This window comes from Phocoena phocoena, chromosome X, assembly GCF_963924675.1.
Source record: "Phocoena phocoena chromosome X, mPhoPho1.1, whole genome shotgun sequence".
Taxonomy (NCBI): Eukaryota; Metazoa; Chordata; class Mammalia; order Artiodactyla; family Phocoenidae; genus Phocoena; species Phocoena phocoena.
The window spans coordinates 22,231,720-22,248,477 of record NC_089240.1 but is presented as its reverse complement, the minus strand read 5'-3'; the positions used below and the strand labels follow the sequence as shown (position 1 = coordinate 22,248,477).

The 16,758-nt window shown below is 44.3% G+C and overlaps 1 protein-coding gene across 1 annotated transcript in view; it reads right to left on the bottom strand.

Moving 5' to 3' along the window:
* Positions 1–2,345: 2,345 nt before the first annotated feature.
* The window catches only part of LOC136142017 (uncharacterized), a 30,772-nt gene continuing 16,359 nt past the window's right edge, over positions 2,346–16,758 (bottom strand). The window contains exons 2-3 of the mRNA XM_065900128.1: positions 4,595–5,221; positions 2,346–3,486 (exon numbers count right to left, since the gene is read on the bottom strand). Of these exons, the coding sequence (XP_065756200.1) occupies positions 2,346–3,486; positions 4,595–5,221 (1,768 nt within the window). The remainder of the gene's footprint in view (positions 3,487–4,594; positions 5,222–16,758) is intronic.

Below are 16,758 nucleotides of genomic sequence, written 5' to 3'. Positions count from 1 at the left end.
GGGCGCATCATGCCAACATTCCTGGATTTGCCAAGGGGAGGTGTCCAGTGGCAGGGCTCTGCTCTAGGTGGAGTCCCTTTATCTTCATTTAGAGTCACTAGATTTCCAGTCTCTACTGAGTGAGGCTGTTCCCCACAGACCAAGGCCCTCGCCTCCCCGAGACCACCCCCAGTGGAAAGAGGGGGCAGGTCAGCCAGAAAGCTTTGTCCTGGGCCTCCTGGGGCTGACCTCAGGGGCGGGACTCTGCATTCTCCTCTGTTCCGGAGTGAGTGGTCCTCTTGCTCCTCATTCAGGGTCCTCATCGTGATGCCTGACCAGACCCAGGACTCCACCCTCCACTCCCCTGAAGCTGTGCTCCTCAGAACAAAGGCATTACCTTCTTGGGAATTCTGAATCGGAAGTCAGGATGAACCAGATCTGTCCAAAGCTGTCGGGGTCTTCTGAGGAACAGGACTTTACAAGGCCCCACTCTTCTGGAGTCAAGTGGCCCCTCAGTCCTAACTCAGGTTTCTTACCTTGACTTCAGGTAGCATATGGGACTCCACCCTCCCTACTGTCTGTCTGCCAGCCTCAGGCCAAGGCTTTCACTTTCCTGAGACACCAGAAGGGGAGATAAGAGACCTATTCCCTGGCTACCTCTGACGGGGGGCCTCTGTGTGGTCCCCTTTGTTATGGGGAGTCCACTCATCGGCACCCTGTGTCCTCACCCTGAAGCAAATTAAGGCCTGTTAGGATCTCCTGCTTGGGCAGAATTGGAGATGCTGCCACAAGACCAAGGAACTCACCTCCCTGAGAACCTCTCCACCCTTGCCCCGGAGGAAAAGAAGGGGTACCTTCAGACAGACAGCTCTGCGCATGGCCACACAAGGGAGAAAGCAGGGTAGACTTTGTGGGGCCCCCTTCTGTTCTAAGGTCCTCACCTTGAGTAACTATCAGAGGCTGGGACTCCTCCCTCCACTGACCTGAGGACACAGCTCTTAAACCAAGGCTTTTATGTCCCTGAGAAACTTGAAGAGTAAGTGAGGAGATGCTGATCTTTTCAGGGTATCTGACATTGCGTATGTAGAAGACCCCATTGTCACCGAAAATTTTTCTTTTTATTCATACCATTCACTTCTTCAGCGTTACTGTTACTGTATTCCAAAACAGTGCTTTGGGAACAGGGCCCCTTTTATCCCATGAGATACATTTTGGAGTGGTGAGAAGAAAAATGAATTAAAAGACATAAGGTCTGGCTTAGGCTGGGAGGAGTGGAAGAGTGTAGGCTCTAGACTATTGCAGACCAGGGGACTAGACCCAGCAAGGTCACTTAATCAGTCTTGTGAACTTGAGAAATCTGCAAGTTATTCACCTATAAAGGGAGTCTGCTGAATCCTACCCTGCGTGACTGTTGGAATGTTATGTACTATATGTAAAGCAGTGGCATACTCATTAAGAAATATTGGGTTTTTTTTTTTTTTTTTTTTTTTTTTTTTTTTTTTTTTTTTTTTTTTTTTTTTTGCGGTACACAGGCCTCTCACTTGTTGTGGCCTCTCCTGTTGCAGAGCACAGGCTCCGGATGCGCAGGCTCAGCGGCCATGGCTCACGGGCCCAGCCGCTCCGCGGCATGTGGGATCCTCCCAGACCGGGGCACAAACCCGTGTCCCCTGTATCGGCAGGCGGACTCTCAACCGCTGCGCCACCAGGGAAGCCCGAAATATTGGGTTTTTGATGAATGGCAGTTATGATGTGATTATTATGAACCCCCAAAATACCACCCTCCCATCAGAGCTTATTTTTAATCCAGTAGGTAGCAGAGAATATGCAGTGCACTAGGGCAAAAGAAACAAATACTCATAAATGAGCTAAATCAGTCAAAGTATCTTTTATTTCTACCAAAAGAAAGTTTAAACGAAGTAAGGCAAACCACGAGTTAAATGGCTTTTACTCTCTGTTTTCTCCATTTTTTGTTCCTAAATATTTTCTGTGGTCGTCCTTCACATTTTCATGAAAATCTCTATTGCAGTGCCATGTTTTCTACTTCTGGATCATACAGAAAATATAGATGGTTTGTGAATTCCTTTTACATATACCAAAACTGTAACTTTAGAACTCTTTAAACAGCAATAAATATGCAAGCAACGTCATTCACGAATTCATATTCTTAAAAAAACACTATTACAAGAAAAAACTTTTGAAAAAATCCTAAATCAATCAATCAATAATATATAGAAGTTACTAGTTTAAAACAGGAAGATAAATAAGATCTATGCTTTGTTCCCTCCACCCCTACTACTGTGCACTATTTAGGAGCCTGACTGCTCTCTTCCAAAACAAAGTGAGCAAACTGCCTGCGGCCTCCCTCCCTACATGTGGGAGGAGCTGCAGGCCTTGGCCCTGGAAGGGGCTCTGCCCTCAGCAACAGCTGTAGCCCTGGCCGCGCCTCTCACTGCTGCTCTCTCTTCCTCATCTTTCAGAGCCTCCTTATAGAGATCTGGGAAGGCACTGGGGACGGTACCAATGATCTTGGCCACAAACTCCAGCACTTTCATCTTGCTGGTTTCAGCGTGGGCTCTCGGGCCCCACAGGAACTCATAGCGCGGAGGATCGCTGTCGGGCACCTGGCGGTACGTCAGGTACTTCTGCTGCACGAAATCTTTGCTGATGAGCCTCCTGGGCTCCCCAGATATCAAGTGCCTCATCCCAGCATAGAAATCCAACCCATTGAGGAATTCCCAGATCTCCTCCTCGGTGGCACGGTTGCCCTTCTTGAAGATCAGGCCCAGGAGAAGCATCAGGAGACCGGGCGTGGGCAGCCCAAACTCATCACTTGGACTTCCCTCGCTGGGGAGGGCCAGCTTGCTGGGGAGGGCCAGCTTGCTGATGAAGGCGTAGGAGTGATTGCTGGGGTCGACTTCCTTCAGCTCGAGGCCAAAGATCACCTCCATGATCTCAGAGGCTCTGCTGAGGATCTCAGGGAAGTGCTTCTGGTACTTCCTGTTGACAGCCTTCAGCAGTGCTGCCTGCAGGATGGGCTCCTTCGTCTTGTACTTCTCCAGCAGGGACTGCACCAGCATTGTGGACTTCCTGGTCAGAGGATCTCTGCAACTGCTGTGAATGGAAGGTGCTGCCTGGGAGGTACCTGCACTTTTCTCATCTTGGCTCTGGGCACCTTCTTCAGATCCTGGGAATGAAACCCCTTCATCACGAGCTGTAGTGGCTGGGGCTCCCTGAGGCTCCTGGCGAGTGCCAGCAGCAGGGGAGCTCGGGGGAGTACCCCGAGAAACAGAAACGGGGGAGGAGGGTAACTCTTGTATCTCTTCTGCCGCCGCCGCCGCCGCCACCGCCGCCTCAGTGGCCTGGGTTCCCTTGAGACTCTGAGTCTCCCCGTGGGCCTGGTTGCGTTTCCCGCGGGCACGGCGCTTGTTCTTCTGGCCCCGAGGCATGATGACACAGGTCAGGGCCAGCAGGCGGGAGTGTGCGCAGGAAGGTAGACAACGAGGGCACCTGGGGGAGGGACAAGGAGATGCTGTGAGCACCTTCAGCGGGGAGATTCCTCCCTGGCTTTAACCAAGGCCGCATCTGCAGGGTCCTTGAGGGCACTGCTCGAGGACCCACAGGGCTCCTGTTCTCCTGCTCAGCCTGTCCCCTGAGACCCCTGTGGAGGACGGTAGAGTGAGCCGTGGGGCACAGCCAGCCAGCCCTGCCTGGGCGGTATGGGGGTGACAGTCGGGGCTGGCAGGGGAGGTAGGTCCCTGCGGTTCCCATTCAGAGTCGGGATGATAGTTGTTGCCAAGACTCCCCCCACCACCCTCTGCTGCTCTGAAGTTGACACCACCATCTTCCATGACACCCAGGAGGAGGAAAGGAGGGAGCGTTCAGCCCACCACCGAAGGGTCCTGGGACCCTCCCTTCTGCTGCCTGGTGGCTGCCCCTTCAGAACAAAGCTCTAACCTCCCTCGGACCTGGCAGAGGAAATTACGGGCAGTCTCAGCCTGACAGTCCTTTCTTGGGAGTTTAAGGGTTGACAGGAGGGGACAGGCCATATTCTCTCATGTCCCTTCTCTTCGGGGTGGGTGACTCCCTTAGTCCTCACTCGGGGTCCTCCCTGGACGGCCGGTGCAGCCTGGAGCTCCTCTTGCCCCGAGGGCCATCTGCTCGCACCAGTGCCGACACCTCCTTGAGTCTCATTCGGAGGCAGTGAGGGTGACCACGCGGCCGCATGTGGCAGAGTTTTACCAAGCCTGCAGCGTGCGGCAGACAGGTCGAGGCCCTGTGGCTGGCGGCCCCACTGGCCCTCACTCGGGGGCTTGGGCTGACTCTTGGGAGTGCTTAGGGATGCGCCTTCTGCTGGCCTGCACCTGTCCTCTCAGACAGCAGCCCTCCCTCCTCCGTGTGTGGCCAGAAGGAAGCGGCTGACAACAGGGGAGGGCTTCTGAGGTGGCCTTGCAACAGTGAGGACGGTCCTCGCCCTGACTCCTCCCCCCGTGCCCTGGAAATCCTCCCTCTGCTGACCTGCGGCCAGCCCCTCAGGACAAGGCCCCCTCCTCCCTGTGTCTCCCGCGTCTGTCCGTCCGTCCGCGTTCGCACTGAGGGAGCCCCTCAGTCTTTAGACCTGCCCGGAGGCTCCCAGGCCGACGTCAGGGGCGGGGTCCGCGTGGCCGCCATTCTGGGGTGTGGAGCCCCTCGGTCCCCGCGAGGATCCCGTCCTTCACTCCACAGGGCCTGGGGCGCTCCCTCTACTGAGCTGAGCCAGGGTCCACCAGCCTCAGAGCGAGGCCTTCCTTGCCCGAGACCCCGTGGGGGAAGCGGATGGACTTTGGGCCTAACAGCCAGGCCCGAGCCTCTTGGGCCGAGAGCAGGGACGGGGTGGGCGGGGCCTGTGTGGCCGCCTCTTTTCGGAGGGAATGGGGATTGGGGGTGTCGGGGGCGTGTCCCCACACTTCTAACTGGGGTCATCTCATACCTTGACACCTGACGAGACGTGGCACTCCTCCCGCAGCTCACCCTCGCTGATCGGCAGCTCTCAAAAATGGCGCACCCCCACAGCGCAGTTACGAGGATGTTACATCCGGTCATGCGCATCTGGGGTCCAGGAGGACAGCAGGTGCGGGGCCAGGGCGGGGCGGGGCGGGATGGGGGTGGGGGATGGGGGGGTGTTTCTGGGGGAGCTTCCCGCAGGCCTGGCACGAGGGCCTTCCATTGACTCTTGGCGGGTCCTGGGACGTTGCCCTCTGCTGAGCTGAGTCAGCAGGCATCACACCTTGGCTCTCATTTCTGTTGGCACCCCCAGCCGGCAATATCTGGAGCCCTGAGCTTCACAGCCATTACTGGGTCCCCCGAGACTGACAGTGAGGGCTCTCTGGGGCCCCCTCTTCTGTGGTGGATGCTGCTCTCAATCCTCTCTCAGTGTCTTCTCTTGACTCCCTGTAGGTGCTGGACTACCTCCCATCTGCTGACCTGAGGTCAAGGCCTCACATCAAAGACATCAACTCCCTGAGACTGCTGGTGTGAAGTGCGGGCACGTCTCATCTGGACAGTTCTGCCTCAGGGTTCCTGGAAATGGTTGTAGGAGGTGAGAATCCTGTGGGTTTAAATGTTTTGGGTTAGGGAAGTTGTACTGAGTTGTATGAATCTTGGAAGTTTTCCTTTTTTTTTTTGGAATTTTATTTATTTTTTATACAGCAGGTTCTTATTAGTTATCCATTTTACACATGTTGGTGTATATATTTCAATCAGAATCTCCCAATTCATACAACTACCGCACCACCCCTCACCATTTCCCCCCTTGGCTTCCATACGTTTTTTCTCTACATCTTTGTCTTTATTTGTGCCCTGCAAACTGGTTCATCTGTACCATTTGTCTAGGTTCCATATATATGCATTTATATACGGTATTTGGTTTTCTCTTTCTGACTTACTTCACTTTGTATGACCGTCTCTAGATCCATCCGTGTGTTTACAAATGACCCAGTCTTGTTCCTGTTTATTGCTGAGTAATATTTCATTATTTATATGTACCACATCTTCTTTATCCATTCGTCTGTCAGTGGGCATTTAGGTTGCTTCCATGTCCTGGCTATTGTAAATAGTGCTGCAGTGAACATTGTGGTACATGACTCTTTTTGAATTATGGTTTTCTCTGGGCATATGCCCAGTAGTGGGATTGCTGGATCATGTGGTAATTCTATGTTTAGTTTTTTAAGGAACCTCCATACTGTTCTCCATAGTGGCTGTATCAATTTACATTCCCAGCAACAGTGCAAGAGGGTTTCCTTTTCTCCACACCCTCTCCAGCGTTTGTTGTTTGTAGATTTTCTGATGATGTGCATTCTAACTGGTTTCTTCCCTTTCCTAACTTTAGCTCTGGGGCCTCTCTTGCATGATATCAGTGTCATTAATCAAATTTTGTGGAATGAATTTTTTTGTTATGTGAAATTACTGTGATATTTGCTGTTGTATTTCAATATTTTCTTTATATTTTGACAAATAAAAATTGCTTTTTATGTATATTGTGTCAAATGTGATGTTTGGATATATGGGTACAATGTGAAATGATTGCCAGAACGACAGTATTTATCGTATCTCCTCCCATAGTTAACCATTTTTGTGTGTGTGGTGAGAAATCCCATCATTTTGAACAACATGGATGAACCTAGGAGGACATTATGCTAAGTGAAATAAGCCGGACACAGGAAGACAAATATCACGTGATCTAACTTATATTTGGTATCTAAAAAAGGAAAAGTTGAATTCCTAGTAACAGAGAGTAGAATCGTGATTACCAGAGCCTGGGGGGTTAGAGAGAAGCAGAGATACTGATCAAAGGGTACAGCTTTCAGTTATAAGATGAAAAAGTTCTGGAAACTTACTGTACAGCATGGTGACTCCTGTTAATTATAATGTATTATATACTTGAAATTTGCTGAAAGAAGAGATCTCAAGTGTTCTCACTATTTTATTTCCATTCATGCCTTATAGTCTATTAAGATGACCATTACAAAAAGCCCTGTCTTCACCAACAGAAGAAGTTTCAGGTGGTTATTAGGACAATCTCTGGACTCATATTACCTCAACCAACCAGATTTTGGTGCTGTTCTGATATTATCCCATAGTCCTGGAATAACCCAGTAGTCCTGGCATGTGGGCTCTGAGGAGCTGCCTCAAGTTCCCTCAAGTTCAGTGAGGCAGTGGACATTCATCCACCCAGGGCACTCTGGGAGAAACAAGGGCTAAACTTTAAAACCTTTGCTTCAAATGATCCCGTCTTCCCTAGACCTATCTCAACTGCCGTCACACAAGCCCTTGTTCAGTACAGACTTAGTACCCTCAGGGGTTGCTTATTATTGTTTTACTGTTAATGTTGATATCCTTTTGTTTATTCCTTCTTTAGTTTTTCCAGGGTTGATTTGGGGCACAGGAGAGCGCACCTGGAGTTTGGTTGTCATCTTGGAAGCTACAGGTACAGCACTAAAACTGTAAATAAGTTAAGGAGAATTGACCTCTTTACAATATTCTGTTCCCCTGAATAAACATATTATACTGCTCTATTTGGGACATTTTTTTTTCTAACTCTATCAGTAAATTTTTATAGTTGTCTTCATAAAGATCTTGTACAGTTTTGTAAGGTTTCATTTAGGTACATTGTTGTTGCTGTTGTGAATGGGATTGTCCTTTACGTGTTCTAATTAGTTATTGATTTTGTGTGACCAGGTTTCTGATTTTGCTGTAGTGATTTTCAATATACTAGGTTTTTGATGTTCCTTATACATTTGAATATTGTTTGCCTATTACTTTAGTTATTTTAATTATAAAATCATATTGGTACTATTATTGTTTCTTTTCATTATTCATATATTTAATTATTCTTGTTCTTGGCTGTGTCCTGCTATACATTCACATACAGGTTTGTGGTACCATACATCTGTGTGTTTTTCCAGACTTTATTGGGAATGCTTCTAATATTTCACATGTATATTTGCTGACGACTGTGATATGGGAATTCCATTCTTATAAGTTTGCTACAAGTTATTACCATTAATTTATGTTGAATTTTTATCAAAGCTTTTACTTTACCCCTGCACTTGATCAAATGCTTTTTCTCCCTTATCTGTTAGTATAGTGAATTCTGATTCATGTTTTCTAATGCGATTTCTTCTTTGCATTCCTTTGACGCAGCCTATTTTTTCTTATTAATTCACCGCTACATTGCATGTGCTATGAAGTTATTTAAGACTTGTCTCTATATGAGTGAGCTTGACTCATGTTCTTTTTTCAGGGTATCCTTACCTTGTCTTTGTATCAAGGAGCGCTACCCTATTAGAGTGGACGAGTCATTTCCTATCTTTTGTATGGTTTGGAAGAGTTTACATAAAATTTTGATTGATTCCTCCTTCATTTGGTATAAGAAGCTTCCAGGAACATTTTGAGGGTTCCATGGGTTTTAACTACAGTTTTAGTTTTTATTGTTAGATTAAGTTTTTTGTTTCTTTATGGACCTATTTAGTCATTTATATTTTGCTAAAAAAATCTTCCATGTCAGTTGGATTTTTAAATTTAGAGGCATGCTATTTATAATAAAATCATGTTACTGAAATTCTTAAACATACAACGGCACAGAGAATAGAATAATGAACCCAATATACCTGATACTCAACATCAACAGTCCTCAATAATAATAGAAAGACACTTGAAGATGAAGGTTTATTTATTGGTAACATTACTCCAAAGATGACACTGTGCATTTCCATTAGTAGATACATGATGTCTGTTATCTCCTTTGTGGTGATGTTGCCAGTCATTGAGGTTCATCACCCTCAGCCATTAATCCATTAGGGGCTGCAGAATGGTAACTCTAGCATTCCTTTGTGATTATTAGCTAAAAAATTCTCTAGGTAGAATTTTTTCCTTATCCACCATTTGTTATCCTGTTGTAAGGGTAAAAGTATTTATAGTGTTCTATTATAGCCTTTAAATCTCTTCTGTAGGTATATCTTATAGAATTTTATTGAACTAATATCACTTATTTCTCCTTCTTTCTTTTGTAATTGATAATAACTACAGAAAGTATTATGGAAATATTTTCAGAGAGCTGGCTTTCATAAGTTGGCTTTACTACCTTCTAATTCATCATTTCTGCATTTATCTTCATTATTTCCTACCTTCTAATTATTTGAATGTAATGTGCTATTGTTTCTATAGCTCTTGAATCATTTGAATGTTTAAAAATGTTTTTTCTGGTAAATGTATTTAAGGCTATAATATTCGAGTACCACTTGGACTGTTTCTCACAGGTTATACTGTAGAGCTTTGTGTGTAGTGCTTGAAATTTTTAAAAGTTGAATAAATCTCTCCATTATACTGTTAGAGTTTTTGAATATATATTTGTGTGTTTGTGTATACACACATATGTGACAGAGTTAAGTTTTTCTTAGGACTGAAAGGAGGCTTTCACATGAAAAAATAAATCAATAAAATTGGTCATCTGTAATTGGTCAACTGTTATCCAGGAAACAGAAATCACTCTATACAATTTGGAGAATTTAGTGTAGGAGATTGGTTACTTGAGAAGCCAACTGGGGAGAATTGAGCAAAACAATACTTCGCAACTTAAAAAGGCATTCCCGCCTCTAGGCTAGAGGAACAAAGAGAAAAAGTGTTGTTACTGAGGTAAGTTGGAGCCACGGAGATAATGTGGCCATCGAAGGGAAACCACCTGCTTCAGAGAGGAAGAAGGTGAAGTATTCTGGGCACTTTGATCCTCCTGGGCTCTACTCTGCAGCTGTCACTCCTTGGTTTAACTGAGCTGGCATCCAGGTGTTGGAGAGCACAGAGCATGAGATGAGAGTCAGACATTTTATACTAAAGAGCAGAGCAGAAGAGTGAAGAATCGATTTGAGGGAGAATAAATCCACGGCAGGCATACCTTGTGGACAGATTAAATGAGAGAAAAATCATATCTAAATTGATACAGAGTAGTGTTTTATAAAACTTATTCATTCATGTTAAAAGAAATTATGCTACCAGGCAAAGGATATCTTTGAAAGTAAAGGATATCTATGAAAACAAGAACAATAAATAAAAACAACCTATGAAATCAATACAGTTATTTTTAAAAGTTGGTGGGTATAAAGTTAATATGTAAACATGCGTTTTGTTTCTGCAGCAACAAACATGTGACCATGAAATTAAACAAAATATAACTTGTAAATTACTAAATAAAATACACATGCCTCATATAAAAATATATATAATAAAAAATTTTAAATATATAGCTATTAATAGAGAAATTAACAAAAACTTAAATAGGGAATTATCATATATTCATGGAGAGGAGCATTCAATATTGTAAACATGTTAATTCTCCCCAATTTTAATCTGTCGTGTATGGTAATACCCAGTTCTCCCAAGAGAAACTCAAGAGGTTTTGTATGTGAAGCTTGATAGCTTATTCTAAACTTTAAATTTATTTGCAAATGGCCAAGAAGAGTCAATATGCTCTTGATAAAGAAAACAAATATGAGGACTTACTCTACTAGATGTTAAGAATTACTTTTTTAAAAAACACTACAGTAATTAAAAATTTGTGTTATAAGTATCGATATAAGCAAATAGACCAATAGAACTGAATAGAATGTCCTAAAACACCCACTTATACATGGACCTTTGATTATTAAAACTGCCATTGCAGAGAAGCGGAGAAAGAACACTCTTTTTACTAAGGTGTGATAATGGAACAACTGTATATCCAAATTGAAAAATAATGCAACTGGAACACTCCCTCACACTAGACCCAAAATTCAATTTTGGTGGCTACTAAAAACCTTCTTTTATATATATTATGGTAATTTTCAAAGTTGCATCCAGTTGAGGAGAGCAAAAAAACTTTGTATTTTCTATCAACTAGAGAGATACCAGCATTGTTCAACTAGGGCATCTGGAAGGAAAGGGCTGAAAGGAAAAGGGGACATCAGTCAACTGAGTAACAGAAGGACTGGGAATGATGTGAGCTGAAGAAGAAGAAGAAATGTCAGCTCCTTCTGAGAAATGGCAGCTCCTTCAGTCCCCTTGTCCCCCGCTTAGTTGGCCTGGATACCATCTCGGGCTTTCACTTTCAAAGAAAAGTGCATGGGGATTTAGCACAGGCTTGGGAGAAAGCTACCTGGGCCAATGATCTGTTCATTCCATCTACCTCTACACCAGTCTCTCCACTGACCTGTCAATCGCTAGACTTTGAGGAAGCATAATAACCTGGACAGTAGTGTTATAGACATAGTGACCAGGGGATATAGTGCTGATTATAGACACACTGAAGAGAACCAAGAAGACATTAGTGACTCAGAGGCAGTCCCAGCTTGTCCACCTGTGATGGGGGCAGTGTCTCACCTTCTTCTCCACCAGAATGAGTGCTCCTGCTGTGGGGTGAGGAAATTGGGAGCCAGGGCCTCTCCCCTGCTCCCTTTTTTTTTTTTTTTTTCTTTTGCCCACGTGGAGGTATCCTGCAGATTCTGCTCTTTATCAGGGAGACTCTTTTGTAGAGGCTTACACTGGGGTTTAGAGTACTTAATGGTACAAGGGAGACATGTCTTTCCCTTGTTGTTGTCAGGGCTACTCTGGGTGGAGAGAGGTTGGGAAGCAGGGAGTGACCCTGATTCCACAACGGGCAGGCAGCTTTGCACAATCTCATTGTGAGAGCCTGCTTCTCTAGCAAGTGAACTAACACCACTCAGGGCAGGTTGTGCCCTGCAAATGTGTAAAAGAGGACTTTCCATCATCTGAATGGTATTTGGAGCTCCAGTGGGAAAGACTTTAGGCTGACAGTCTATCCCGAAATGTGGAATAAGTCACCCAGAAATAAATCCACAGGGTCATAAGCTGAGGGGAACTGGAGGAGGATGGGGACTAACCTGGTTATCTCATAGGTACATCTCAGCCCAGAGCAAGGCCTGCCTTCACTTCAGCTCTACATACTTCCTTCCAGCTACCCTCAACTCTGACAGGAGTGAACAACTCCTACTTACTCAAATGTTTCATGAACCTTTTTCTAACTGTTACCAGGTAACCACTTTAGGCTTGGAAACTTGGTATGTAAGGAATGAAGAAAGGCCAAAAGAAAGGGTTAATAGCTAGGTCAGTATAGTAGAGTATTCTTCTTGTATCCATTTTCTACTGCTGCTGCATAGCAAATTAGTGCCAATTTAACATAAATGAACACAAATTTATTATCTCACAGTTTCTATGTGTAAGAAGTCCAGGTAGAACTCAACTGTGGTCTCTGCTTTAGAGTCTCACCTAGCTGCAATCAACATGTCAGTTGAGCTATGTTCTTATCTAAAGGCTCAACTACAGAAAAATCCCAGCTGACTCACTCTGTTGGCAATGGTGCTAAGAAATGTTGGGTTTGTTGTTGTTGCTGGCTGTTGCTTAGAGGCCAGCCTCAGTTCCTAAACACAGCCTGCAATTCCATGACACATGGCTCATTCCATACTGGCCATTTCCATAGGTCTCCAAAGACCTGTCCAACATGACAGATCTTTTCTTCAAGGTCACCAGCATAGCAAGAGCATTTCTGCTAGCGAAATGGAGTTTTATATAATGTCCACAATCAGGGAAGTACCATCTCCCCTTTGACATACATAAGGGCAAATACAAATTTAAGGAAGAAGTAGAAATATTAAATCATTATGTTGTACACCTGAAACTAATAAAATGTTATATGTCAATTATACCTCAATAAAAATAAGAAATTTTTTTTTCCCCAGGGCAAAAAAGAAACGAAACTCCCCCCACTCCCCTGTTTTTTAGAGCATGTACCTTAAAAAACTTGTAAATTCTTTCTCTGCCTCATTGATATCTGTGTAAATCTTTTAAAAGCTAAATAAGCCTCTCACCAGTTTTACAACCCAGGAATGTTTTTCTCAAGTAACTGGGAGCCACCTCTTTGAAATATAAATATCAAGGAAGTTAACACCCCATCTCCTAGACTCCATAAGAGTTTAACTTTGACCTGCCTCCAAGTTGTAAAAAAAACTGCCTCCTTTCACAAAGGTATAAGTTTATTTTTCCTTTGGATAAAGGCAATTATCTAACAAAGAGGGCAGCCCCAATTACCAGATAAATTTAGGATGAAGTATGTGTAATACATGGAGCTGTCAGGTCCTCTTACTTGAGGAACAGTTATCCTTATCTTGAGAACATGGGTGTAATGGGTTGTATTTGTTTGGTGGTATAAAAGGGTGAGCTTTCTGTCTTCACAATCTTTGTAGTAGATTGCCTGTGATGAGTGTCACATTCTGGTTTAATTCTTATTAAATAATAAAACTGTTTTCTTTATTTCCTATATTTTGCAGAAAGGCATTTGTTAGTTGGCAGGAGAGTTTGTTTCTAATAAATTACCCCAAGAAATCTGGCAATGAGGACAAGACTTCTGTAAGTTCCTGAATCAAGTGAATCAGCAGAAGTTCTGTAGATACACAACAGTCAGGTAAGAGATTTAAATGATAAAGTCTTCCTTCTAGCTCTGTGCCCTTTTGGATTATTTGTTAGAAAAACCAACCTCGTCAAATTCAAGATTTTACTATAAAATATGCATGGTAATATGGGCTCTAAAATCCCATCAGGATCACCATCAGCTTTGATGATAGAAAAATATGGGAAGCCACTTCTTTCTCTTTACTAGGTACTAGTTCTGTCACATTAGAGATGGTATACCTGTAAGAATCTAGTCTTGCAGTGGCCTGAGGATGCTTCCTTTAATTTGGATAAAGTAACATATTTTCAGAGGTTCTCAGAAGGGCCTCATCTCAACCAAATGAATTATTAGTATTTATGGGATTAATATCATTCTTACAGGAAAATTAAATATAAGTTGGATAGCCAGGAGGAAAACCTGAGAAAAATGGAGGAAATTAGAGAATTATAGGCACTGTCTCTGTCACAGAACCCTCCTCCTTTCCCTGATGTCCCAACTCTCTCTGCTCCCCTGCTTCTCTCTCTCTCTCTCTCTCTTTTTTTTTTTTTTTTTTTTTTGCGGTACACGGGCCTCTCACTGTTGTGGCCTCTCCCGTTGCGGAGCACAGGCTCCGGATGCGCAGGCTCAGCAGCCATGGCTCACGGGCCCAGCCGCTCCACGGCATGTGGGATCCTCCCAGACCGGGGCACGAACCTGTGGCCCCTGCATTGGCAGGCAGACTCTCAACCACTGCACCACCAGGGAAGCCCTCTCTTTTTTTGTTTTTATTATTTGGCTGCGTCAAGTCTTAGTGGCAGCACGCAGGATCTTTCGTTGCAGTTCATGGGATCTTCGTTGTGGTGCGTGGGCTTCTCTAGTTGCAGCCTGCGGGCTTTTCTCTAGTTGTGGCGCACAGGCTCCAGAGCACGTGGGCTCAGTAGTTGCTGCGCATGGGATCTTAGTGGCATGTGGGCTCTTAGTTCTCCAATCAGGGGTTTAACCTGTGTCCCCTGCATTGGCAGGTGGATTCTTAACCACCGGACCACCAGGGAAGTCCCTCCCCTGCTTCTCTTTATCTTTCCCTAACTCAAATCAATTTCTGGAGAGGAGGAGGCCGTGATCTTATGGATGTGTGGCTCCCTTCGTTAGTGATTTCCTTGCACAGAGGGACTAAGGCATAAGTTTGTTAACTGCTAATGAATTACCTGCCCTGTTTGAGGGCACAGGTTTGTGTACCTCATGCCCTAGCCTGAGTCCACTTCATGTTTTCATGCCCAGGTTCACCTACAAGATTCCCATATCATCCCCACACCAGGTAGGTAGGAAGGAAAGCAGAAATGATAAAGCAACATGATCATGGAATAATTGAGAATGTGGATAAAAGATTCTGTCCCCATATGAAGGCAACAGGATGGAGAGTAATTCCACTAGGCACTTGAAACAAAGCAAACAGAAAAAGATGTTAAGCTGATAAAGGTCAACATGGGAAGATTAGCCAAAAGACCATATAATTTACATTTTTCTTGTTTCAGTATGAGAACAACAAGCTCTTCCTATTTGGATCACCAGCAATGCCGATGACAGCATTGAGGAGCTGCCCAGGCCTCCAAGGTAATTCGCTTGCCTTTCCAACGAGCTGATGTGACTCATTTAAAGGCTTTTTTTCACTGTACCCTAGAAATACTTTGCAGTGTGTTTTCAGTTCACAGCCCCACACGTGGGGATGTGCACTGGCTGCTGTGTGGAATTTTACAACTAGCTGGCTTGGCGAATTTGGTGGAACAAGCATGTCAGAGTCCAGAAAACTACCGCATCAAGGTGTATGGTGGCCAAAGGAAGCCACTGCCCCCCCTGCCACAAGTGTGGAAGAACCAAGGGCATTAAAGACCTGCAAGAAGGGTTGCTAATAGCCATGCTTGAAGCATTTCTGCTAAAGGTGAGCTGAGAGAAGTTTCAGAGGTGTAACCAGAAAACCAGTGAGTCCCCCCAACTGATTTCAGTTGGCTATTTGCTAAGGCGGTCTCAAAATTTATTGGCTCAGGGCCAAAGGCAGATCAAAATCACTCTCTGGCCCTAAGCATACTTGTCTGGGCTCTCTTGATGAGTATCCACATTCAAGTTAGGCAGAAGGAGGTAGGATGACAAGGACAGATTGTTACTCAAATCTTAGCAGCAGCTATGTTGTTTTCTGACAATCGAAAGAAAGACAAAGAAGGAAAGAAAAAATTAAAAATTGTGTTAGCTGCTTAGTTAAAACTATTTAGTAGAGGAATAACCCCTACTCTGGACAACTTGTGAAGGGAGTAAAGAAGGGAGACTGTATGTCATTCTTACAAGAAGCCGGGACATTGGAAAAAGAACTGTAAAGAGAAACTCCAAATGCAGAAGTTGCAGGAAGCAGGGAATCAGGAAAGCCCAGGAAGACTAGGGAATAACTGGCAAAATGGCTAAAAATGGACAGATATTGGAATCTTGGGGGTGGGAATTGGTGATACTGGTGCTCCTTATTCTGAAATTTCCTCGGGGATTTTTCCCTTTTTATTTGGTGATAGATCAATACAGATTTCTGGTATTTTGGGTCAGCCTTCTTGTCCCTTTTCATCCATGGTTCCCATACAGATAGGGCCTATGACTAAGGAAAATGCTTTCTGACTTTCTCTTTTTTTGTTGTTTTTTCTTCTTTTTCTTTTTTTTTTTTCTTTTTTCTTAGTTTCTCTTGATCCTCCTGCAAACCCACTGGAGAGAGACATGCCTTGGAAATGAAAGGTTACCACATTCTTTACACTGGACAGAATGTCTGTGCAGTACCCTAGGGGGAGAAAAGCACTTGATTGGGTTCATTGTGCCTTCTGAATGAAATGGGGAACGGCAGAAAGTGGCAGTGTCATACCATGCTGGAAAAGCACCCCAAGCTAAAACAAATCTATGCATCACTTTGGGCCCTAGGGAATAATGATACTGGTTTAATTTGAGGTATAGAACCAATAAAAATAGCTCACCAAAGGGATGTCATGGCTATGCATAAAACAATATCCTTTGTTGAGAGCTCACTGGTAAGGAATAAAACTGGTTATAAAAGAATTAGAGAAAAAGGGAGATAATAAAAAATGAAAACAGTACTTGCCCTGTAATACTCCCATACTTACAGTAAAGAAGGAAGGTATATTTTAATGAAGATCTTTGACCACTACATCATTTTGTACAAGATCTTAGAGAAGTAAGTAAATCTGTTGTTCCAATAACCCCTATAGTCCCTAAGCCTCCAACTATTCTCACTTGTGAGTTCAGTACCAGTATCTGTAGTGTTTTTTTCTCTGTAGTTGATCTGC